The sequence below is a fragment of the Arachis stenosperma genome, chromosome 8, assembly GCF_014773155.1.
Source record: "Arachis stenosperma cultivar V10309 chromosome 8, arast.V10309.gnm1.PFL2, whole genome shotgun sequence".
Classification (NCBI taxonomy): Eukaryota; Viridiplantae; Streptophyta; class Magnoliopsida; order Fabales; family Fabaceae; genus Arachis; species Arachis stenosperma.
In genome coordinates, this window is record NC_080384.1 from 32981921 (window position 1) to 33006889 (window position 24969).

Genomic DNA, 24969 nt, shown 5'->3' on the forward strand with positions numbered 1-24969 from the left:
CGGCTAGTACACCTTTTTTAACCTATTCGCTACCCTTAGGTTTTAATTTAATTCATAATCTAAATAATCATTACAACAAAACAACTCAAAGCTAATATAAACAAATCAATCAACAGAACAAGCCGCCAAATTCTATTTGTTACATGATCACCACTTCACCAACTAGAACTTGCTTAGTATTAGTTGGTGGATTTGTAATAACTTAACTATAAGTTGAATTTATAATTCTAAATTATAACTATCAGAAATAATAGAAATCATCATAATTTATTATTTTTTCTCATCACTAAATTATCAATTCAATTGTAATTCAATAACATATTTTATTTTATATTTTTAAATATTAATGACTAATTAATAATAAAAAATAATAAATTTAAATAATTTTTTAGTATTTATTTTATAATTATTATTAAAAATATAATCATTATGTGTTTCATTTTATTAGTTTAAATTTTAAATTAAAAAAAAATAATATTATAATATAATATCAAAATTTTTATAAAAAAAAGTTTTTGAGCTCGATCCCTGTGAAATGGTTTTAAAATAATAGATACATGGCTTAGTTAGAGCCATAGAAATTATTGTACTCTATCCATTAGGGTATGCAAAAAAAAAAAAAAAAAAAAAAGTAAAAAACCTAAAGGTTCCTTCTTGGAGCCTAAATTAACTTTTGTCTCTATGTATAGATGTGTATCCCTTATGTTCACAATAATAATTAGACCACACCATTTCTCTTCCCTCTATATATATAATGCTTAAAGATACATTCACATAAAAGTAACAACCATCTCTCAAACCTTCAACCTATCTACAGTATACACATAACTCATTAATTAATAGTTACACCAAATATTCCAAACCCTAATTAACTTTCAAAGTTGAAACAATTCAAGCTAGAAAGCCTAAACCTTTTTCATCTAACTTCATCTTCTTCTTGGATCTAGCTACATCTTATAGAAGAAATTAAAGAGGATCCTCATGCACGTAATGCATAGCATGAAAGCTGAGCTAAAAGGAGCATCCTCTATCTCCTTCCAAAACCACAGCCTTTTCAACACAGCACCACACAGTTCACTCACCGGAGCACTCAAAGGATGTCTCGGAAGCCTGGATGGCGCGTGCATCGAGAAGCTTCTTCTCCACTGCGCAAGCGCCTTGGAGAGCAACGATGTAACCTTGGCTCAACAAGTGATGTGGGTCCTCAACAACGTTGCTTCACCAACCGGTGACACAAATCAAAGGCTCACATCATGGTTCCTCAGGGCACTGATCTCTAGGGCTTCAAGGATTTGCCCTACAGCCTTGAGTTTCAAGGGAAGTAGCAACAACATTCAGAGGAGGTTGATGACGGTTACCGAGCTAGCAGGATACGTGGATCTCATTCCATGGCACAGGTTTGGGTTTTGTGCTTCAAATAATGAGATTTTCAAAGCAATTTTAGGGTTCCAAAGGGTACATATCTTAGACTTTAGCATCACTCATTGTATGCAATGGCCTACTTTCATTGATGCATTGGCCAAAAGCCCTGAAGGTCCTCCTTCACTTAGAATCACTGTCCCATCTTTTAGGCCACCGGTGCCTCCATTGGTGAATGTATCAACTCATGAGGTTGGCCTTCGGTTGGCGAATTTCGCAAAGTTTAGGGATGTCCCTTTTGAATTCAATGTCATAGGGAACAATTTAGGTCCCTTATTAGCACCTAATAATTCTGAATTAAGCAATGAATCAACTAGTTTTCATGTTGAGTCATTGCTGAGTCTGTTGAATCCTAGTGTGCTAAACCTTAGGGATGATGAGGCTTTGGTCATAAATTGTCAAAATTGGCTTCGTTATTTGTCTGATGATAGAAAGGGAAACCACCGATGCCTTTCTCTCCGTGATGCTTTTTTGAGTTTAGTTAAAGGTCTTAACCCTCAGATTGTGGTTTTGGTGGATGAGGATTGTGATCTTAGTTCACCAAGCCTCACATCAAGAATTGCAACATGTTTCAACCATCTGTGGATACCCTTTGATGCATTGGAGACTTTCTTGCCTAAGGACAGTTGCCAGAGGACAGAGTTCGAATCCGACATTGGACAGAAGATTGAGAACATCATAGGATATGAAGGGCAGCATAGGATAGAGAGGTTGGAGTCAGGGATGCAGATGTGCCAGAGAATGAAGAATGCTGGTTACTTGAGCCTCCCATTTTGTGATGAAACGGTTATGGAAGTTAAGGGTTTGCTTGATGAGCATGCTAGTGGATGGGGGATGAAGAGGGAAGAAGGAATGTTGGTTCTCACATGGAAAGGAAACAGCTGTGTCTATGCCACTGCTTGGGTCCCCAGTGAAACCAGGGATCCTATTGTTTTCGATGCAACTATGGCATAAAACAACTCATAGTATGACTCATTTTTCTTATATTCATTATTCTATTGTCACAAAAGTAAATGTAATTTAGAATTATATACCAAATTGTGGCGATAAAGTGATGAGTATATGATATTTGACAGATATACATGCATGCAAACACATCTGACATCCCTATGATTGTGTTTATGTCTTAGTTTAGGTATCAAATGTGATGAGTAACAAGAAAAATGAGTTACGTGTTATACTGGACACGTCAACATACATAACACATGATCACAAGATTCCAAAGTTAATTTGGGCCTACGAGGGGATATGGGTTATGCATGCCACAATGGTCCATGGAGTGTGGCAGACGATTTTTCATCACTTTGTGAAAGTAAAAAAAAAGGCTGCAAATTGATACTGAAATTATTATGACAAGAAGGAAGAAGAAGAGAAAAGAAAAAAACGGCTGCATTTTAAGAATTGTTTTTCGTGTGGCTAGATTTGTAATGAAGCTCAAATACATTGGATCACATGAAAGGCAAAAAGGAGATATGTGTACAATGTACTTTGTATGAGACAAATTAAAAATTGTCTCTTCTTTGTATTATTGTTTTTCTTTTTTATGCAGCTTTAATATTCGTTTCTATTATCACAGCCTTAAGTACGGGTAGGTTGTATGAACTATGAAGAGGAAAAAAAAAATCTGTCTTATTATATACTCAGTTCTAATAATAAACTAAGCATTTCGGATTAGCAAACTTTGTATCAAAACAAAAAATAACAAATGTGTTAGCATTTAAGGTAACGTACCTCAATATATAATATCATAGTTTTGTTGCATTTAATGGCTGATTCAAAAACTTACTGTTAGTTCCTCTCAATGAGAAGAATTTTTCAAGAGGTACCAAATGAATATAAACACATTTTTATTTTTGATGAGTAGTTAGTTAGGCTGTTATGTGTTGTGCATGAGAGTATAGATAGGTACAAAAAGGACCACACAGAAAGTTAAATTTAATTTTATGAGTAGTCTTCTTCAGTATGAAGAGTCACAGGCTAAGGCCAAACAACTATATTCGGAGTTGTATTGGTGATAATGATGAGTCATGGAGGCAAATTGACGAACCCATGGCAGTAATGGGTCCAGATGGGACCGTGATTTTTGTTAATTTTGTTTGTGTTTATTAATTATTAGTACTGGAAAGCAAATTGCATGGTTCATGTCTTCGTGAGACCACAAAAAGAGTTAAAAAAACAGATTCCGACCTGCCGGATTCGAACCAGCGACCTAAGGATTACTGGGGTGAACCACTACAGTCCTCCGCTCTACCAACTGAGCTAAGGTCGGATGATATTTCCTTAAGTCTAAAATATGAACAAGTTCCTACTTCTCTCGGAGTCTACAAGAGGACGTTAAATAAGTGAAGAAAAAATTCGTCGACAGCAGGATTCGAACCTGCGCAGGCAAAGCCCAACAGATTTCGAGTCTGTCTCCTTAACCACTCGGACATATCGACGTTTTTATAAGTTTTTCCATTAATACTTTAAGTACGTGTAACAGTGCAAATTGTTTTTAAATTCTTCCTAGCTCCCTGTTAATCTTTTATTAAGAAACTACATTTGAGTGATCAATAACAAGTACCAATTATATATAGCTTAGATAAATGCTAGGAAACTATTATATTTTATTATTTTTGGCCATTAATATTTAAAAATATATAATAAAATATATTGTTAGATTATATAAAATAACATTAATATATATATATATATATATCACGTTGGCACATTCACAGGAATTGGATCAACAAGCAAGGACTTTATTCTGGTCTTTGATCTGTTGTCTGGTCGTCCATGTCCATCTCCATGTTGGTATGTGAATTGGGCAATACGGGCAAGGTTCATGGCTACTTCTATGAAGGATTTGTCGAATGTAGAATCCATCACTAGGCATCTGTTCATATTCTTCCATGCTTCATCAATCACACTTCTCAAGTACCTTCGTGCGTCCTCTTCGGAGTCACCCGTTTCATTCATGTAGCACGTCATTGAATTCGCGGTTTCACCGCACTCCATCTCATCCTGCATTTTGATAATAATGTAAGCATTTTTTTTAAATATAGAAAATGTGCAAGAAATAAATATGAATTCATATAATTCTTAATTGATTAGCAGGGAATAATTAAAATACCGCCGAGGTGGCCAAATCGTTGCTAATCCTGAAAATGGTGGACGAAGAACGCAAGAGTTCGTGGTAGTTGATTAAGGAATGAAGTGCTTGCTCTGATGTTTCTTGGTTGAGTAAGAAGAAGGAGTGAATAAGACAAATCCCGCCTGAGCACGACACTAAACCATTTTCCAAGTACTCCTTCAATCTTGGTACAACTTTGTTGTTGGACCATTTTGCTTCTTGTAGAAACGATTTGCACAAATCACACCACTGATATCATAGTATAGAGTATAGTCATATCAATCAATTTATGAATCCTCATAATAATTTTGTAGACAATAGTGAAAACATTAATTTAGGCATCTAATTAAGAGTTAATAAGACTTGATTAAACTTATAGTACATACAGCTTTTTTGAGATGGGGAAGGCACTTGAAAGCATGATCTTTAAAAATGTCAAAAGCAATCTCATTGACAGTGTTATAAAGTGCTAGGAAGCACAATGTCATGTAGTCTGGGAGATCGTTAATGGCATTTACATCCCATCTGATATAAAAGCATGCATATAATTATTATAATTAAATTTTGCCACACTAAGTTATTAATAGAAAGATATACTACTACTTAATATAATGAAGTAACCTCTCAACAGCATCCGTGAAGAGTTCCAATTCATCCAAAGTACCGTAAACATCGTAGACATCATCAAGAACGGTGACTAAAGCTGCCACCTTAGTAAGTTCTTTACGACAATAAGAGAAATTTGGATGTGAAACTATTCCCAATGACCAAAAGAAGGATTCTGTTAACCTATCTCGAGCAAAGCTCAGCTTGCTAGCGAGGCCTATGTCCCCCCACCATCTATAAATGTGAAAATCTGAGTTGGTAGTCTGCTAGTAACATTCAGGTAAATTCTCTTTTTGAGAAATGCTATTTGTACACTAAAATTAATTACTAAATTCAGCTATCAATATATTTGGTGTATAAATATATGTGTGTTTTAATTTATTTTTATAATATATTTATATTCCAGCATATATTTTATACTGATGACATGGATAATTATGGTGTACACGTAGTATAATCTTTCTTTTTTTAACAGTTTAAATTTTTAAAATTAGCTTTTATGATTTAATATAAAAATATTTATAAAAAATTTAAAATTTGATCTTTATTGATTTCAAAATAAAATTTATTATAAAATGAATAAATGTACAAAATTAATACAAACCCAAAAAAAATCTTATTCGATGGTTATAGTAAAAATATAATTATATATATATATATTTTTTTTTATTAATGTAAATTTTTAAGATAAATAATTTCATTACATTTATTTTTATTTATCGACTTAAACTTGAAAAAAAAAATAATTTATTCATCTGACCTTGCCATCTGTTGTAACTCTTGTTGATGTAATGACTGAAGCATGTTAAAGTCAAGCTTAGCAAGCTCTAATAGCAATTGATTGTGTGGTTCCTTTTTATGATATGTGTCAATGTATCCCCTTGCCTCTACTCTGTAAGGGCAATGGTGAGAAGGAAGCCCCTCCAACACTCTTCTAACGCTTTCTTTTACTTTGTTCTCTGTCCCCTCTTTTCTTATTATGTTCATCATATTTGTTGCCGAAAATGCCCTTGCCTTCTCACATAGATTTTCTCCGTCAAAATTAAGGTGTGATGCCTCGTACAAAGTTAACATTCCTTGCACATCATTGCCAATTTCAGCCTTCAAGTTTCCCTCATCATCGTTGAAACTTTCGAATACATCTGTACCTCAAAAATCATCGTAGTGGTGATGTAAGTGAAATCACTTAAAATAAACTGAGATGATTGATAGAGTTTGCTAATTTCTAAAGGAGTTGTGAAGATGTGTTTAGTTTTATACACCTTGGGAGACGTGAAAGGAATGTTGTCTGAGAATTCTGAAGAGGAGAGCAGTAGCATGTAGTGTTTTCTGTGTATGATGAAGCATATGTTGTGAAGAATGAATGCGGGAAAGAGCAGAGTTGATGTGGTTTGGGAACTTGTAGGAGAGGCCCAACCGATGAAGGTCGTCAATGAATTCAAGCAAGCTCAGTGGCTCCATGTCTGAACTATTCATCATTATGTATCGCACCTTCTCCTCTAGCTTTTTTGCCCTTTCTTCAATTCTTTCGACCTGCGCCGTGTCAAAATTTCCAATTATTCTCGTTCTTTTTAACTCCATTATTAAGTAAACAATGACTATCTTAAACAACATGAATAACTATTAATTAAATAAAAATATATTATATTCTAATTTAATGCTATTAATTCACATTATTTACACATTATTCAAAAATATTATTGATTATTTATACTTTTTCTTTTTCTATCTAACTCCAACACCTCTTTTATTTATTATTAGTATATTAGATATTAATGTGCCCATTAATTTATTTTTTATAAATTAAATATGAATAATAATAAATTTAAAATTATTCGATAAGAGGTAAGTGTTCATGTCATAGCCCAAATGATTAAGGTCATGATCTAAAATGAGTTGGTCAATTCTTAATATAGATTCAATAAAGTCAGTTTAAATTAAAAGAGATTTACAAGTTATACGAGTTAATCTACTCAATTTTTTCGGAATACAAAAACCAAGATGTGTTTGATCCGATTTGAAGAATAAGTCATTGATTTTTACTACTACTTTTTTAAGTATTATCTACATGAAAATATCTACACAACATGGATTAACTATCTATGCAATAAGAAAAAAATATTCATTATTTACAGAAAGAGATTTATAAGTGATAATTAAGTCATTGTTTTTTTTTTCCTGTAAATATCTCATTAAATTCAGATATTTTTAATCTATTGTATATATATAACTTGCTAAAACTTTTATTGACTTTAGTATCAGAATCCTTTGGACATATTTTTATTTGTCATTCCAAAATTGACCGTGAAATTATTTCAAATACTTTTTCCACCGTCTCTGACCTCATTTTACAAAATCCATTTACTCATAATATGGTACACTTCAAAGCATATTATATTAAAATAAAAAATCTACTGGTTCAACTCTTAAAATTAATATTTTTTTATAAATTATATATAATCAAAAATATTTTTTAAAAAAATTATATATCAACTCTCTATCTCATTATGTGAATAAATGTTAAAAATAGTTAAAAGTAATAAATTCAAGTTTAAAACAAAAAAATGTAAAAATATAATTAACTTATAAAATATTATGGTTTTCTTCTTCACTCCAAATCATCAAACTCCTATATATATATATAAGATCATATTTTTCGTTACTAAATTATTGAAAAGAAATTTAAAAAATATACGTCATCTATTTGCGTTGTTTTTCTATGAGATTAAGACTTAAGAGTGGGAATAACTTTTAGTTACTTTTGAAAATTTTGGGACAAAATATGATGAAAAGAAAAATAAGGACAACATTAATACTTATTTAAATGTTTAGGACAAAAATAATATTTTGTCTTACATAAAAATCTATCTGCAATGGTTACTTATAAATAGTATATTTTATCAAATTTAATTTATTTATTATGGGAGTATGACAAAACATACAAGTAAGGGTTTTTTGTCTTTTAAAATAATAATATAATAATAATAATAATAATAATAATAATAATAATAATAATAATAATAATAATAATAATAATAATGTCACTAGGATTAACGGTTTAGGGAGTAAATATTTCCAAAAATAATATAATATTTAAGTATAATTTAGTTACATATCTACGTAGTTCTTATTTTGAACGATTTAATTCTTTGAAATTAATGAAATATATATCTACTTTTGAAAAAAAAATATTTTTAGATACATAGAAACTAAAACCCACATTAAAAATTTAATGAAAAAAGGTTTCATCCATACGGTTAAAAAAATGCGTTTAAGCATTATTAATTTATGGTTTTTTTTTTTTGGGGTAACGAATAACCGTGGAAAATACTTTCTAATAAAAATTTTACAACTAGCGATTGTCAAAGGCATTCTATTAAAATAATATTTTTAGAGGTTGTGAAAAATAAAATTTTCCTTGTAATGTATATATTATTAATATTATATTTCAAAGAACCTTCCATCAATTTTCCTAATTATAATTGAATAATAATTTTCACAAACGAATTGTTGTGTCTCATATGGCGATGATAATATAGAGGAGCATGTATGGAAGATAATCCTTCACTCTCAATCCTACGTCCTGATTTTTTTTTTTTTCCATTTCCATCTTCATTTTCTATAACCGGAAAATACTCCTCTTCATTTCTGATTTTTACGAGAAAATATAGTTTTATATGGAATTTGCACAGAGATTATTGTCAGTTCAATGAAAACTACATTAATTTGAGTATATGGGTGATTTCTTAAAAAAGATTTTTTTTAAATGTTTTTTTTTACTAAAATAGTAAAATTAATTTGATATTTAGATATTTTATGTAAAATATTTTTTATTTATTAATTATATGTGAGCATAATAATACAAAGAAAACTTATTTATTTTTTATTGTGTTAAAATATTTTTTAAGTACAAAATATATTTTTAGTATTTTTATTTATTTTACTATTGAAAATTTATCAAATACACTAAAAAAATAAAAATAATATTTTTTTAATAATTTAATGACACTCAAATAAACACATAATTAAATACATGTAATATAAATTTAAAAATAAAAAATATACCATAAATACTGAACGATTCATGTTTAAAATATTTTTTAATTTTTAAATATTAATATCTATATCGGTGTGATTTCTTATTATTATTATTAATTATTATTATTATTATTAAACTATATATATTAAATTAACTATGTAGTCGTTTCATTCTTAGGGTAAAAAACCATATTAAGCCAAATGAGTCAAAAAATAACGTAAATACGCCAAAGCAAAAATCGTTTTAGCAATAAGCCAGAAGCTATTTTTATATAATTCGAACCAGCTTGGTTCGAACTCCATTTCTACATAATTCGAACCAGCTTGGTTCGAATTATATACAAACACATACACACACATAATTCGAACCAGCTTGGTTCGAATTACATATAATTCGAACCAGCTTGGTTCGAATTACACACAAACACACGCACACACTAATTCGAACCAGCTTGGTTCGAATTACACACAGTAATTCATGGTATAATTCGAATTATGCTGTTAAAAAATTAATAATTTATTAAAAAAATTTATTAAAAAATTTATTAAAAAAATTAGTAATTAAAAAATTAAAAAATATATATTTTTATTTCATACGTTAAAAAAAAGTTAACAAAATATTTAATTACGAGACTTCTTTAAAATATTAATGAGCTATCAATTTGAATTCCATACAATACTTTTCTGTCCATTTTTAATAGTTCATGAATATTTTTTAATAAATTTTTTTAAATTATACTACAAAAAATATTTTATCCTATGCAAAACAATTTAAAAAAAATTGCTTAAAAATGTTAGGAGTACTATAAAAATTTGTAATGTTATAATAACATAGGTAAATACATGCATGTACTCAAATTTTAAATAAAATACTCTACATAGTCAATAATAATTTAAAAATGAAAGAAAATATTTTATTCCATACAAAATAATTAAAAAATATATTTTATTCTATACAAAATAATTTTAAAAAATGGCTTAAAAGATGTTATGAGTACTATAAAAGTTTGTAATATTCTAGTGATTTAGGTAAATACATGATAAAAATATTTTTTCTTTAATTTCTAAATTATTAGTGACTATGTGGAGTATTTCTTTAATGTCCTAAGTCATTAGGACATTACAAATTTTTATATTACTTCTAACATCCTTTAAGCCATTTTTTAAATTATCATGAATATTTTTTAATAAATTTATTTAAATTATACCACAAAAAAATATTTTATTCTATGCAAAATAATTTAAAAAATGGCTTAAAGGATGTTATTAAATTATTTTGCATAGAATAAAATATTTTTTTGTGGTATAATTTAAATAAATTTATTAAAAAATATTCATGATAATTTAAAAAATGGCTTAAAGGATGTTAGAAGTAATATAAAAATTTGTAATGTCCTAATGACTTAGGACATTAAAGAAATACTCCACATAGTCACTAATAATTTAGAAATTAAAGAAAAAATATTTTTATCATGTATTTACCTAAATCACTAGAATATTACAAACTTTTATAGTACTCATAACATCTTTTAAGCCATTTTTTAAAATTATTTTGTATAGAATAAAATATATTTTTTAATTATTTTGTATGGAATAAAATATTTTCTTTCATTTTTAAATTATTATTGACTATGTAGAGTATTTTATTTAAAATTTGAGTACATGCATGTATTTACCTAAGTTATTATAACATTACAAATTTTTATAGTACTCCTAACAAATTTAAGCCATTTTTTTTAAATTGTTTTGCATAGGATAAAATATTTTTTGTAGTATAATTTAAAAAAATTTATTAAAAAATATTCATGAACTATTAAAAATGGACAGAAAAGTATTGTATGGAATTCAAATTGATAGCTCATTAATATTTTAAAGAAGTGTCGTAATTAAATATTTTGTTAACTTTTTTTTAACGTATGAAATAAAAATATATATTTTTTAATTTTTTAATTACTAATTTTTTTAATAAATTTTTAATAAATTTTTTTAATAAATTATTAATTTTTTAACAGCATAATTCGAATTATACCATGAATTATTGTGTGTAATTCGAACCAAGCTGGTTCGAATTAGTGTGTGCGTGTGTTTGTGTGTAATTCGAACCAAGCTGGTTCGAATTATGTGTAATTCGAACCAAGCTGGTTCGAATTATGTGTGTATGTGTTTGTATATAATTCGAACCAAGCTAGTTCGAATTATGTAGAAATGGAGTTCGAACCAAGCTGGTTCGAATTATATAAAAATAGCTTCTGCCTTATTGCTGAAACGATTTTTGCTTTGACGTATTTACGTTATTTTTTGACTCATTTGGCTTAATATGGTTTTTTACCCTCATTCTTACTTTAAAATTCTCCTACATACAGATATCTTTTTCTACCCCTGTTCATCTTCAAAGAATGATTTTTATCCGTATTCTCATCCTACGTGTATGATACACCTATGCTTAGGAATATTATCTATTATTGCTATATATCTCTAGTATCATATACCTACGGCATGTAGGGGTGCATATGTTCCACTTGTCCCGGTCTGGAAATTAATTTGGTATAATTTTATCGAATTTAATATTAAATAAGAGCTTTAAAAATATATTCGATCATTATTTTAAATTGAATTTAGATCAAGATAAATTCATTTATGTGCATCTTAAGAAAACTAAAAAATATATATATTTTAAATTAATTTTAATATATATTATATTATATTAATTATAAATTTATTATTTTATTATTAATTATACTTATTAAATTAAAAAATAAATAAAAAAAATATCAAATTAAAATTTATAGACAAATTCAAATTTAAATCAACTTTTCAATAACAAATTTTTTCTTTATAAATAAATAAGTGTATTATAGATTAATTTTTTTCTAAATAATTTTTTTTATAAATTACTATTAAAGTTTTAAAGACCCAATTTTTATCGAGTTTAAATTCGATATAATTATAGCACAAAAATATTTAAATTTCATTGAATTTAAAATTAAATTAGAGTCTAAAAAATAGACCCGACATATATTTTCGGCTTATGAACATTCCTACCGGCATGTGGTGTCCAAAAGTGCCGTATTAGAGCTCATAATACGAAACAGAATGTTGTGTGTACAATATATGAGTGAGATAAAAAAAGAATATGATTATTTTGGTGTTGAGACTTTTCTAACTACTTAAAAGAAACAAAGAGAGAAAACAGGAATATGAATTGAATACGAAGATACATGCTAAGGGAGAGCTAATAATTCAAGGTGATTATTCGACCATTTCTGTTATCATGTTGATGGAAAAAAAAAATACACGACTAGAAGATGAATTATATATGCACATTTCAGAATTTTGGTAGTTAGTTAATTAGTTAGTTACCTACCACGTGATGATTGTGGTGGGACTGATGAAGAAATTCATAAATCCATAGATTGGGCTGGTAATTAGCTGAACGCCTTCCAATTAACTGGCCATCATCCTTTTTGGTGGAGCCACAGATGACATGTATTTTTGCAGTGGCATGAGTAACTGTTTTGCGTCCAAAGTGGTTCCTATGTTTTACTACTACTACCCTTTGTGTGGTTGATAGGGCGTAGGGCAGAGATATCAACTCACTTGCCATTGTTATCGAGTTATCAACTACTATATATCACGTTCTCACTAACACTATGATATTATATAAGTTAATAAGACGTTTTATTTTTGCAATGTGTGAGGTGAGCCTACTCCGCCATTTATTTATAGGCCTCATAAATCATCCATCAACTCAAGAAAAGAAAAAGTACGAAAACAATAAGGTCTTTCGTTATTTTGGGAATAAAATTTAACCAATTCTATAATGTCTATGAATTGGTATCTAAATTTTGTCTAACTTATTTTTTGTAGTAAATTTTTATTTTTTTAAAATTATTTATTTTTATATTTTTAAATTAAATATTAATTTTTAATCTTTTTTCAATAAATAAATACTATTTTTTAGACACTAATATTTACTATAAAATTTATTCATTTTTATATTTTAAAATAAATATTAAATAATTATTTTTTTTATAATTAAACATCCAAACTTTTAGGCATCACAACAACTACCTTTATATTAAAGGCTCAATCATAACAACTACCTTTATATTAAGTGTTGTCGCTTCAAAATCAATTGTCAGATATTGATATTAATTTTGTCGTTTAGTTTCTTTTAATTTCCATCTTCTTTAATTTGGTTTAATTAAAAACAATGATGATATATATTCTTCAACAACATTAGTTTAAAATTTTATTATTTTACTATATTACTATAAACAAGTTTAATGATTTTTTTATTGCAAGTTTAATTTTCTACTATATGTCATATATTTTGATGAGCGATGACTGATTATTTAATTAAAAAATATATAAATATATATAAATACATAATAATTAATTTGATCAATAATTTTTAGTGCACATGAGCATTTTTGTTATTTTAAACATTAGTTTTGATATTAAATGATTAAATCTCTATTTTGCCTTTTCCAAATCGAATTTGAGATACTAATATTAATTATCTCTTTTTTAATTTATTAATTTGGTTTCATTAAAACAAGAGTAAACACCAAAATTAGCTTTTAAAGATTTTAGATCTGACAAATACAATTCTTTTCCAATAATTTTTAATTTTTTACTATGTAAAAGTTATTAATAATTATTTTTATTAGACAGAATGATCTTTTCTTTATTTCAGAAGAGGTAATTTATATTTTATAATAAAATTTTATGAAGACTATTTATTTGTCTCGTAATAAAATTTGTTAGAACTTAGAAACATCTTTGTCTGACATGTAATTAAAAATTTTGTTAAAAGTAAAGAATGAGAAATAATATGCCTAACGAGATTTTTTTTTTCAAAATTTTTAGAGTAATAAAAATTTATTGGAGACAAAATGTCTTTCCTAAAATTACTTAAAAACTAATTTAGATGTTCACTCTAAAAACAATGATGATATATTCTCCACCAACAATAACTTCAAATTATCTTCATTTTCAAATTCTGAAATGTTTGAATATATTTTATATCTCAATATATTAAATACATCCAAATATTTTTTTAGAAATTAGAAAAATATTTAGAGAAGGTGAACATTATTGCTACGGAACTAAAAATATTGCACATGTAATTTAATTTACACATTTCGATTTATATATACCATTAAAAAAGAAAATGGAAAATGGAAAAAACAACATATCGAATGTGTGGTCCTCAGAAAAATTTGTGGGTGCTATTTGGCGTTGAGCAACCATTAACATAGCTTCATCAAACTACCTACCAAAATAAGGTGAGGTGTAATCTTTATATATTATAGAAAAAGAATTATATCTTTTCTATATTTATTTGTCACCACAAAATAATCAAAAAGGGAAATAATATATATAAAAAAATGAATAATTAGTAGTTCTTAAATAATGTGAATTTGTACTCTACCAAGGATCACATTTTGATTCGGGTTTGTTACTGCACATTTTATATATGTTGCATGTATTATTGCACGATCTTTTCACCAAACTTTCGGATTGCATGTGTATCTCAATATCTCATAACTCTTGCCATTAATTTAATTTATTGAAAGTGCTTGCAACTTTCAATTGTAATTTGTGGCTAATAATAGAAAATACGGAATCCAAAATGCTATGTAGATTCCTTGTTCCTGTCAAGGATTCCAGGTTCTCATAGTTTTGGCGTTTGCCTTTGATGATGGACTTGAATCTTATCCTTTGGTCATTCGGTAGGAAAAACCTTAATTGCGCGAGTAATCATCAGAATAAAAGTTTAAGTTAAATAAATTTGAAGAAAACTGTCACGAAGTATACATATTTGAAGAAAACCTTAATCTCGATCGTACCTAGAGAAATGGGTCCATATATAAGAAAAATGTTATTTGTACACTAAAATCAGCTATTAATGTATTGAGTAAAGTATTGTTTTTGTGCCCAACGTTTGGGGTAAATCTCAAAATTGTCCCTAACGTTTCAATCGTCCTATTTACGTCCCTAACGTTTTAAAATTGACTCAATGTTGTCCTGCCGTTAGGGATCCGTTAATAAAATTAACGGCGGGACAAAATTGAGACGATTTTGAAACGTTAGGGACGTAAATAGGACTAAAACGTTGGGGACAAAAACGATACATAGAAATAAATTTTAATTTTATTCTTCAATAATATCAATTTTTTACTGTATATAGTATTCAATTATTTTTAATCATATTTACACTTAATCACCTTATTTTCATTTTAAATAAATTTATTTTTTTAATTTTACACTTAAAGTAATGTATTTTTTTATAAATAAATAAATTTTACACTTTTATTCTAAATAAATAATGTAATGTGATTAGAATGAAAGTGTAAACTATAAAAATATAAGTAATGTGATTAAGTAATGAAAGTAAAATTACATTATTTATTTAGAATGAAAGTATAAAATTTATTTATTTATAAAAAAATTATATTATTTTAAGCGTAAAATTATTAAGAAAAATTAATTTATTTAGAATGAAAATAAGGTGATTAAGTGTAAATATGATTAAAAATAATTGAATACTATGTACAATAAAAAATTGATATTATTGAAGAATAAAATTAAAATTTATTTCTATGTATCGTTTTTGTCCCCAACGTTTTAGTCTTATTTACGTCCCTAACGTTTCAAAATCGTCTCAATTTTGTCCCGCCGTTAATTTTATTAACGGATCCCTAACGGCAGGACAACATTGAGTCAATTTTAAAACGTTAGGGACGTAAATAGGACGATTGAAACGTTAGGGATAATTTTGAGATTTACCCCAAACGTTGGGGACAAAAACAATATTTTACTCTAATGTATTTGTGTATAAATATATATCTAGTTTAATTTATTTTTAATGTATAAATATATTCTAATATATATTTTATATTGGTGACTGATTTTAGTGACTGACTTTAGTGGCTAATTTTGATGTACAGGTAGTGTTACTCTTAAATAAATTTGTAGTTTTTTTGTAAAGAAAAAGTATAAGACTTAACCAACAAAAAAAAAGTGAATAATTTTACACAATTAAATATAATCTCACACCATTAAAAATATTAATAATAACTAATTAATGATTACAAATTACAAAATCTGCAAACTCTAACACTCTTCTATTTCATGTTGGCACATTCACAGGAATTGGATCAACAAGCAAGGACTTTATTCTGGTCTTTGATCTGTTGTCTGGTCGTCCATGTCCATCTCCATGTTGGTATGTGAATTGGGCAATACGGGCAAGGTTCATGGCTACTTCTATGAAGGATTTGTCGAATGTAGAATCCATCACTAGGCATCTGTTCATATTCTTCCATGCTTCATCAATCACACTTCTCAAGTACCTTCGTGCGTCCTCTTCGGAGTCACCCGTTTCATTCATGTAGCACGTCATTGAATTCGCGGTTTCACCGCACTCCATCTCATCCTGCATTTTGATAATAATGTAAGCATTTTTTTTAAATATAGAAAATGTGCAAGAAATAAATATGAATTCATATAATTGTTACCGTTGAGGTGGCCAAATCGTTGCTAATCCTGAAAACGGTGGATGAAGAGCGCAAGAGATCGTGGTAGTTAGTTAACGAATGAACTGCTGGCTCTGTTATTTCTTGATTGAGTAAGAAGAAGGAGTGAGTAAGAAAAACCCCGCCTGAGCATGAGACTGAACCATTTTCTAAGTACTCCTTCAATCTTGGTACAACTTTGTTGTTGGACCATTTTGCTTCTTGCAGAAACGATTTGCACAAATCACACCACTGATATCATAGTATAGACATATCAATCATTAATTTAGGCATCTAATTAAGAGTTAATAAGGCTTGATTAAACTTATAGTACATACAGCTTTTTTGAGATAGGGAAGACACTTGACTGCATAATCTTTGAAGATATCAAAAGCCATTTCATTGATAGTGTTGTAAAGCGCTAGGAAGCACAATATCATGTAGTCTGGAAGATTATTAATAGCATTTACATCCCATCTGATATGAAAGCATGCATATAATTATAATTAATTTTTGCTGCATTAAGTTATTGTTAGAAATATTTACTAAATAATATAATGAAGTAACCTCTCAACAGCATCCGTGAAGTGCTCCAGTTCATCCAAAGTACCATAAACATCATAAACATCATCAAGGACGGTGATTAAAGCTGCCACTTTAGTAAGTTCTTTGCGACAATAAAACAAATTTGGATGTGAGACTATTCCCAATGACCAAAAGAAAGATTCCATTAACCTATCCCGGGCAAAGCTCAGCTTGCTAGCCAGCCCCATGTCCCTCCACCACCTATAAATGTGTAAAATTGAGTTGGTCCAGCCATGTAACATTATTCTAATAAATTCTTTTCTTTAAATATTTAACTTACATGCTAAAGTTAACAAATCTGACCTTGTCATTTGTTGAAGCTCTTGTTGATATAATGACTGAACCATGTTGAAATCAAGCTTGGCAAGCTCTAATAGCAACTGATTATGTGGTTCCTTTTTATGGTATGTGTCAATATAGCGTCGTGCCTCTACTCTGTAAGGACTATGGTGGTACGGAAGACCCTCCAACACACTCCTAGTGCTTTCTTTTACTTTATTCTCTGTCTCATCTTTTGATATTATGTTCATCAAACTTGTTGCTGAAAATGTCTTTGCCTTCTCACATAAATTTTCTCCCTCAAAGCTAAGGTGTGATGCCTCGTACAAACTTAACATTCCTTGCACATCATTGCCAATTTCAGGCTTAAAGTTTTTCTCATCATCCGTGAAACTCTCAAATACATCTGCACCTCACAAAATCAGTGAAATTACTTAAATAACCTGAGATGATGGAGGTTACTTAATTATTTCTAAAGAGTTGTGATAATGATGTGTTTAGTTTTATAGACCTTGAGAGACGTGAAAAGCATGTTGTCTAAGAATTCTGAAGAGGATAGCAGTAGCATGTAGAGTTTTGTGTGTGTGAAGGTGCATATATTGTGAAGAATGAATGCGGGAAAGAGCAGAGTTGATGTGGTTTTGGAACTTGTAAGAGAGGCCCAACCGGTAGAGATCGTCAATGAATTCAAGCAAGTTCAGTGGCTCCATGTCTGAACTATTCATCATCATGTATCGCACCTTCTCTTCTAACTTTCTTGCTCTCTTTTCAACTTTATCAACCTGCAAAGTGTCAAAATCACCTTATTTTTTATGTCAACTTATTTCGGCTAATTTTTTTACATATGTATATTTATAACACTTATAACGTGAATTATGAGAATATTTTAGTGTTTTATATTGTTATAATAGCCGCACAACAAATATTTTGTAATAAAAATATTTTTTTAATCATAAAAGACAAAACGTGACATTTTCTAGTAAAAATATTTTTTAATTATAAAAAGACAAAAAGTCAATATTACATAATTTTGGGTCATTTTTAAAAAATTATTTTTAATAATCTAATATTAGGAAAAAAATTTCACGTATTTGTTATTTATGTGTGTTTTGGACTTTTGGTATAAAATAAAAACTGTGATCTCTTCTTAATTATATTTTTCTTTCAAAAATTTTTATTTTGGATAAAAAAATTTTATGTATTTAAGTGAAAAATGTTATGTTTATGTCAAAGAGTTTATAATTTATTCATATATTCTTTTTCCAAAATTTTGTTTGTATTTAAATAATTTATATGTTTAGGTAAAAATGTTTTCTTTCTTTTTTTTTTTAAAAAAAAATATTTATTGTCAAAAGATTTATGTGTTTTAATAAAAAAAATATGTAATTTTGTATGTTTCTTTTTAAATATTTATATATTTATATAAAAAATTTTCTGTATATTTACATTGGAAATAGAAACATAATTAAAAAAAAACGAAAAAGACACACAAAAAAAGGAAAATGTACGTAATTTCTGCTAAAAAAACACGAATATAAAACTTGGTTATTAAAAAAAAATTTTCATCAGGATTTTTTAATTGAATAATAATTTTCACAAACAAATTGATGTCTCATACAACTGGCCTGGGTTGTCTAGAATAACATTTATTAGAGCTCCTAATAAGTAGAGATGTATATAGGATTGGATAAAATTGGGTTTGTGTGGATTTCCATGTGACTTTAAATAATGATTGTGTTTATTTTTTATATTATTATTTGATTTTAGATTAGTAAAATTTTACTACTTTTGAATCACATTAAAATTGAGTCTAAATCGATAAAATTTGGGTCTTAATAAATTTTATGTTAAAAAATTATGATACACTTATTTATAAAAAAATATACTTATTATTAAAAAGTTGATATTCATATTTGAATCTGAATTTGTTCATAAATTTTAATTTCATGTCTTTTTAGTCTATTTTTTAATTCAACAAATATGATTAAAAATCAACTAATAAACTTATAATTAATACAACATATCATTAATTTAAAACATATATACTTTTTATAGTTTTCTTAGGGTGCATATAAATCGGGTGAAATCGGATTCGTCTTGATTTGGACCCAACCCTAATTAATGACTGAGTCTATTTTTAAGACTCTTATTCAGATTTAGACCCGATAAAATAACACAAAATTATCTTTTAAAATATTCGCGTCCGGATCGAATTTTCAAACTGGACCGAACCATGTATATCCCTACTAATAAGGAATAGAATGGAGCATATATATATATATATATATATATATATATATATATATATATATATATATATAAAACAGTGACATGATCACATGAAGCAAAAATATGATTATGGTATTGATGATGAGACTTTTCCTTAACTATTCAAAAGAAAGAAAGAAAGCAGGAGTATGAATTGAATACGAAGATACAAGGGAGCCCTAACTTCAAGGTGATTTATTCCTCCATTTCAGAATTCGCTAGTTAGTTAGTTACCTACCACGTGATGATTGTGGTGAGACTGATGAAGAAATTCATAAGTCCATAGATTGGGCTGGTAATTAGCTGAACGCCTCCCAATTAACTGGGCATCCTCCTCTTTGGTGGAATAACCACAGATGACATGAATTTTTGCAGTGGCATGAGTAACTGTTTTGCGTCCAAAGTGGTTCCTATGTTTTGCTACTACTACTCTTTGTGTGGTCGATAGGGCGTAGGGCACAGATATCAACTCACTTGCCATTGTTATCGAGTTATCAACTGCTACATATCACGTTCTCTCTGACACTCTAATATTATATAAGTTAATAAAACGTTTTATATAAGTTTGTAATGTGTGAGGTGAGCCTACTCCATTATTTATAGGCCTCATTCATTCATCAACTCAAGAAAAAAGTTACGATCGAAAACAACAAGGTCTTTCGATCTTTCGGGAATAAAATCTATTAATGTTTATATTTTTAAATGAATTTCTTTTTTTTAGTAATTAAACACCCAACTTTTAGACACCATATATATATATAACAAATACCTTTATATTAAGTGCTCAAATTTCTATTTTGCCTCTTCAAAATCAATTGTGAGATACCAAACGTTAATTTGTCCTTTAGTTTAATTTCTTTTAATTTTCATCTTCTTTAATTTGGCTTAATTAAAAACAATGATGATATATTCTCCAACAACATTAGCTTCAAATTACCTTCTTCGTTTTATTTTTTTTTAATTATTTCAATATATATTTTAAAAGTTTAACTAGAAGTCAACTTTTTTAATCTTAAATTCTAATAACTCTAAATCTGAAATAAACTTAAATTTTAAGTACTCCAAAAAATAAACATTTAAAATATAATCTTATAATAAAAAATTAACTAATATTGGCTACTTAAAAATTAGTTTTATATATTTTTATATTTTATATTTCAATATATTAAATACATTCAAACTAATTGTTTTCTAGAAATGAGAATAAATAATATTTACGAAAGTGTGCACATTATATATAATATTAGGTGAATAAATTATTTTTACAATTAAGTTCAATTAATTTTAGTCTTTCTTTTTCTTATGACTTTTCTCTTTTTTTTTTCTTTTTTTTTTTCAACTGAAATTTGTGGTTATCGATCCTTAAACTATGGAAAGATCAACTTGTTTAAACTTAATTATCAAAAGATCAAGTAGCATTATTAACATATATATAAAGATCATGTTAGAACTTTACAAATTAATTATTGCGATTTATTAATTATGTATTGAAGTAAATAAAGAGACATAGAAAATTAGATTTTTAAATATTAAAAAATTAGTAACAAAACCCTAAATTTTAAGGTTTAGTTAGAGCAGCAACGGAAGGCAACAAGTTGAGGTGGCATGCCACCATTTACCATCAAAAAATCAAATGGGATGGAAATAGAAAAAAACAACATATCCAACCGACAAGAAGATTTATTTCATATGTGGTCCTCAGAAGAATTTTGTGGGTGTTATTTGCCATTGATGAGCAACCATTTAACATGGCTTCATCAAACTACCTACCTTAATAAGGTAAGGTATATTATTTATGCATGTTGCTTGTATTGCACAATTTTTTCACCAAACATTCGGATTGCATCATTATCTCATAACTCACTATAACATTTATTGGCTATCGCAACAAATGTTCAAAATAACACTTAAAAAAGGTTGCTTAACATATATATATATATATATATATATATAGGAAACTTTTTATACTAGTAACAATAAAATAGAATTATAATAACGAATTTTTAATCAACACACAATGAGTGTTAGATAAATTAGGAGACACTTATCAAGTGTTACTCTATTAAATATACAAAAACAACTATTATAAAAATAATACCACTACAATATTTTTAAGCTATTGTAACATATAATATAAATAACTTTTAAAAAGTGTTGTCTAAAATGGTCAAAAACAACATTTAATATTTGTTGCAAAAAAATAAAATTATTGCAACTCTTTGTTAACCAACGTACTGCAAACGTTCTCTTTGATCAATTTAAGATACATGTGAAAAGCGTTGTTTTATAAATTATATAGGCAACATTTATAGTATTTATCTATTATACTTTCTAAGAGTTGCCTTCAAATATTTAATAAACTTCCCCTTCTAAGTGTTGTCTAAAGTTATTTCACTAAAATTTTTATTTTATTTATTTTTTAAAATTATTCTTTTTCTCCTGAACTCAACCAAAAACAAGAAAAGAAGCACAAAATACATCAAACAATAATTGATTCATCACATTCCTGACTACCATTACTTAGAAACAAAACTCGAAGTCTCGAACCATACCATTTCAGAATCAAAATCCTAACCCTAACTCAATTTTCCCCTTTAACGACATTGACGCGCGTTCTGCATTCCTCTCTGCTCGTCGTCATCATGTTCATCACTGCTTAAGCTCGCGCCATGTTCTACTTTGCTCGCGCCGTATTCTTTTGCTCGCATCGCGTTCTGCTTTAGTCTGATCTGATTTGTTTTTCTACCCGCGCCGTTTTGAAACTTCTGCTCTTCTCCGCCATTTTGAAATCTCTGACTTGCGCTGCTGTTGCCGTTTCTACCTGCGCTGCCGGATTCGCTGCTGCTGTAATCCCTCTTCTCCGCCTTGCGCTGCCTGAGTCGTCTCTGGTCGTCATCGCTGCTCGATGATTGTTGTCGGCTCGCCAATGCCTCACGTCCTCGCTGCTCTGCCTGAGCTGTCTCCGCTGCAATCATGTCTCAGGTTAGGGTTTTTTATCCTCTATAATCTTAGGAAGCTAATTCTATTCTCAAATTGGGGAAATTGAGGAATGTGTTTAGGATGTATATAATGCTATGCTTTGAGGTTCGAGGCCCAAACATGTTCAGAAACAATTGTATGTACTGTGTATTTTTCCTTTTCTTTCTATTTTCACTTTCATCATCATGATGTGCGTCTTTTCTGAGTTTCTTGTGCTGAATTTTCAATGTTTTCCCTAGCTTGTGGTAAGTACGGGCAACCGCAGAAGCTTTCAGAGTTGCTAATGCTCCTGCCAAGGTTTTCTTTCTTCTGATGGAAAACACTAAGGAGATTCTTCCATTTTGCACACAGATCTTCCAGTTCCAGGCTCAGTGGTATTAATTTCTTAAATTCAAGCTAAGTGATATACATATAGTGGTCTAAGTTTTTTGGCAATTAACTTAATTAAACATAACTTGCATAAAAAATGTATTGCTTTTCTATAACAGTATAGCTTTAAGATAATACTGTTATAGTGAAGAGATTTTATGCATCTCAATAATAAAAACTAAGTTTCATTGGTATATGTGCAGGTTACTTGTGGTAGCAGCTGAGGTAATCAGTGGATATGTTATCCTTTGCCTTCCCTTCTTATATGTTTTAATGTTTGCATTGTATGACCGTATGGTCTGGTACCAAGGTTTTCTATTTATGATCCTTGATATAGCAATATACTAACTAACTAAATGTCAAGTTTCACCTTTCAGTGATTTCAAGAGACAATAATTTGCTATATTTATAGGCAGGTCTATATTGTGTCAAGTTATTTTCAATTTAGTGTATACAATGATTAACAATAAATGCAAAAATGAATAAAGTTCTATATGTTGGAAGGATTGCTTTCCTCTGCTTTCCTTGACCCTGAAAGGATTGCTTACAGCTTCTCCGACGTGTTCTTGATGGCAAGGTAAGTGAACAATGGCTCTTAATCTGTAACGGCTGCTTCTTGTACGCTTTGAGTTACCGGTGAAGCTCATGTTGATGTGACCAACTCCTTCCTTTAATTGTCTCATCTAAATACTCAACAGCATCATCAAGGACCTCATCAATCTTTTTCTCTATGCTCTTTAATTCTTGTTCATTTGCTAATTTGTTCTCAATCATGTATTTTTTCAATGCAGATATCGGATCCCTAGCAGCATAGCGTGCTTTCTCAGCTGCCAAAGCATAAACATATCATGATAAACATGGGTTCAAAAGTGAATGCTACTAGGATACCATCAGAAACACATAATGGAATTGCTTACCAGGATCACTAAGCTCATCAAGATCAGCCAATGAGTGACCTCTAAATCTATAGGTCTCACATTCCACCAAAGTTGGTCCATCTCCTCTTCTGGCTCTTTCAATTGCCTCCTTTGCGACTTCCCTGACCTTCAAAACATCCATTCCATCTGCATGAACCCCTGCCATTCCAAATACTGGTCCTTTCTTCCATATCTCAGGATCTGAAGTTGGCCTCAGATGTGACATCCCAATAGCCCACAAATTATTCTCATCTCTGTTTCAGGTAACATCTCAAAATAGTTTTATTCTAGTTAATGCAAAGCTTCATAGATGAGTATAGTGTACATGTTTTGAAGCAATTTTTCTCTTGGATTATCGGAAAAAGAAAAAAAAAAGTAATTTCTCAAATTGGACCAAATTAAATTAATATGCCTTCAAGCTAAAGTATTTTCTTTATTTATTTCGGTTACACTAATCTCTGTTTTAGGTTATCAAAGACATGAAATTGAATACCATATTTTGCTCATTGTTCTATGTATCACATTGGAAAAATAACATTTCTGTTATATGTATTTTATCGTTTAAACAATTTATTGCTCTGCTATACTTCAAGTTACTCTTTATTTTTAACTGATTTATTATTGACATGTAATCCTTCCTTTTACAGAGTTGCAAGATATACTCCCTATCACATTAACTATTATTAATTATATTCACACATATGCATGTATACATATATAGCTGATATTATAATTAATTCACACTATTTTATAGTTAGCTCTTTCTAAAAATAAAAAATAAAAAGAGAGACATTATATCCTAGTATAGTACTTAAAACTTTTATCCTCAATTTCATTATTATAACTGTGCTATATATTTTTGGAAGGTATACGT

General features: G+C 28.7%; 4 protein-coding genes and 2 non-coding genes across 7 annotated transcripts; 1 reads left to right on the forward strand and 5 right to left on the reverse strand.

Moving 5' to 3' along the window:
• Positions 1-794: 794 nt before the first annotated feature.
• Positions 795-3074, forward strand: LOC130944909 (scarecrow-like protein 32). The gene has a single exon (XM_057873498.1). It carries the CDS (start codon positions 982-984, stop codon positions 2371-2373), a length of 1392 nt encoding a protein of 463 aa, XP_057729481.1. The 5' UTR covers positions 795-981; the 3' UTR covers positions 2374-3074.
• A 526-nt stretch (positions 3075-3600) lies between these two features.
• TRNAY-GUA (transfer RNA tyrosine (anticodon GUA)) lies at positions 3601-3688 on the reverse strand. Its single transcript is given in 2 exon segments — positions 3601-3636; positions 3652-3688. It is a non-coding gene; the product is annotated as a tRNA-Tyr (tRNA).
• Positions 3689-3775: 87 nt separating this feature from the next.
• Positions 3776-3857, reverse strand: TRNAS-CGA (transfer RNA serine (anticodon CGA)). The gene has a single exon. It is a non-coding gene; the product is annotated as a tRNA-Ser (tRNA).
• Positions 3858-4043: 186 nt separating this feature from the next.
• Positions 4044-12849, reverse strand: LOC130946720 (isoprene synthase, chloroplastic-like). 2 transcript variants are annotated; one of them, XM_057875554.1, is made up of 7 exons: positions 12540-12849; positions 6400-6670; positions 5898-6279; positions 5153-5371; positions 4918-5056; positions 4532-4780; positions 4044-4422 (listed from the first exon to the last, which is right to left on the reverse strand). In XM_057875554.1, exons 1-7 carry the CDS (start codon positions 12777-12779, stop codon positions 4117-4119), a joined length of 1806 nt encoding a protein of 601 aa, XP_057731537.1. In that variant the 5' UTR covers positions 12780-12849; the 3' UTR covers positions 4044-4116. The 2 variants fall into 2 exon arrangements, with proteins under 2 accessions (XP_057731537.1, XP_057731538.1); XM_057875555.1 differs by lacking the exon at positions 5153-5371.
• Positions 12850-16186: 3337 nt separating this feature from the next.
• Positions 16187-20381, reverse strand: LOC130946595 (isoprene synthase, chloroplastic-like). Its single transcript, XM_057875390.1, has 7 exons — positions 20069-20381; positions 18074-18344; positions 17587-17968; positions 17266-17484; positions 17037-17175; positions 16702-16950; positions 16187-16619 (listed from the first exon to the last, which is right to left on the reverse strand). The coding sequence occupies exons 1-7, from the start codon at positions 20309-20311 to the stop codon at positions 16314-16316; spliced, it is 1809 nt and encodes a 602-aa protein (XP_057731373.1). The 5' UTR covers positions 20312-20381; the 3' UTR covers positions 16187-16313.
• A 3427-nt stretch (positions 20382-23808) lies between these two features.
• LOC130945830 (pyruvate dehydrogenase E1 component subunit alpha-3, chloroplastic-like) lies at positions 23809-24321 on the reverse strand. The gene is made up of 2 exons (XM_057874526.1): positions 24096-24321; positions 23809-24005 (listed from the first exon to the last, which is right to left on the reverse strand). The coding sequence occupies exons 1-2, from the start codon at positions 24319-24321 to the stop codon at positions 23809-23811; spliced, it is 423 nt and encodes a 140-aa protein (XP_057730509.1).
• Between the last annotated feature and the right edge of the window lie 648 nt (positions 24322-24969).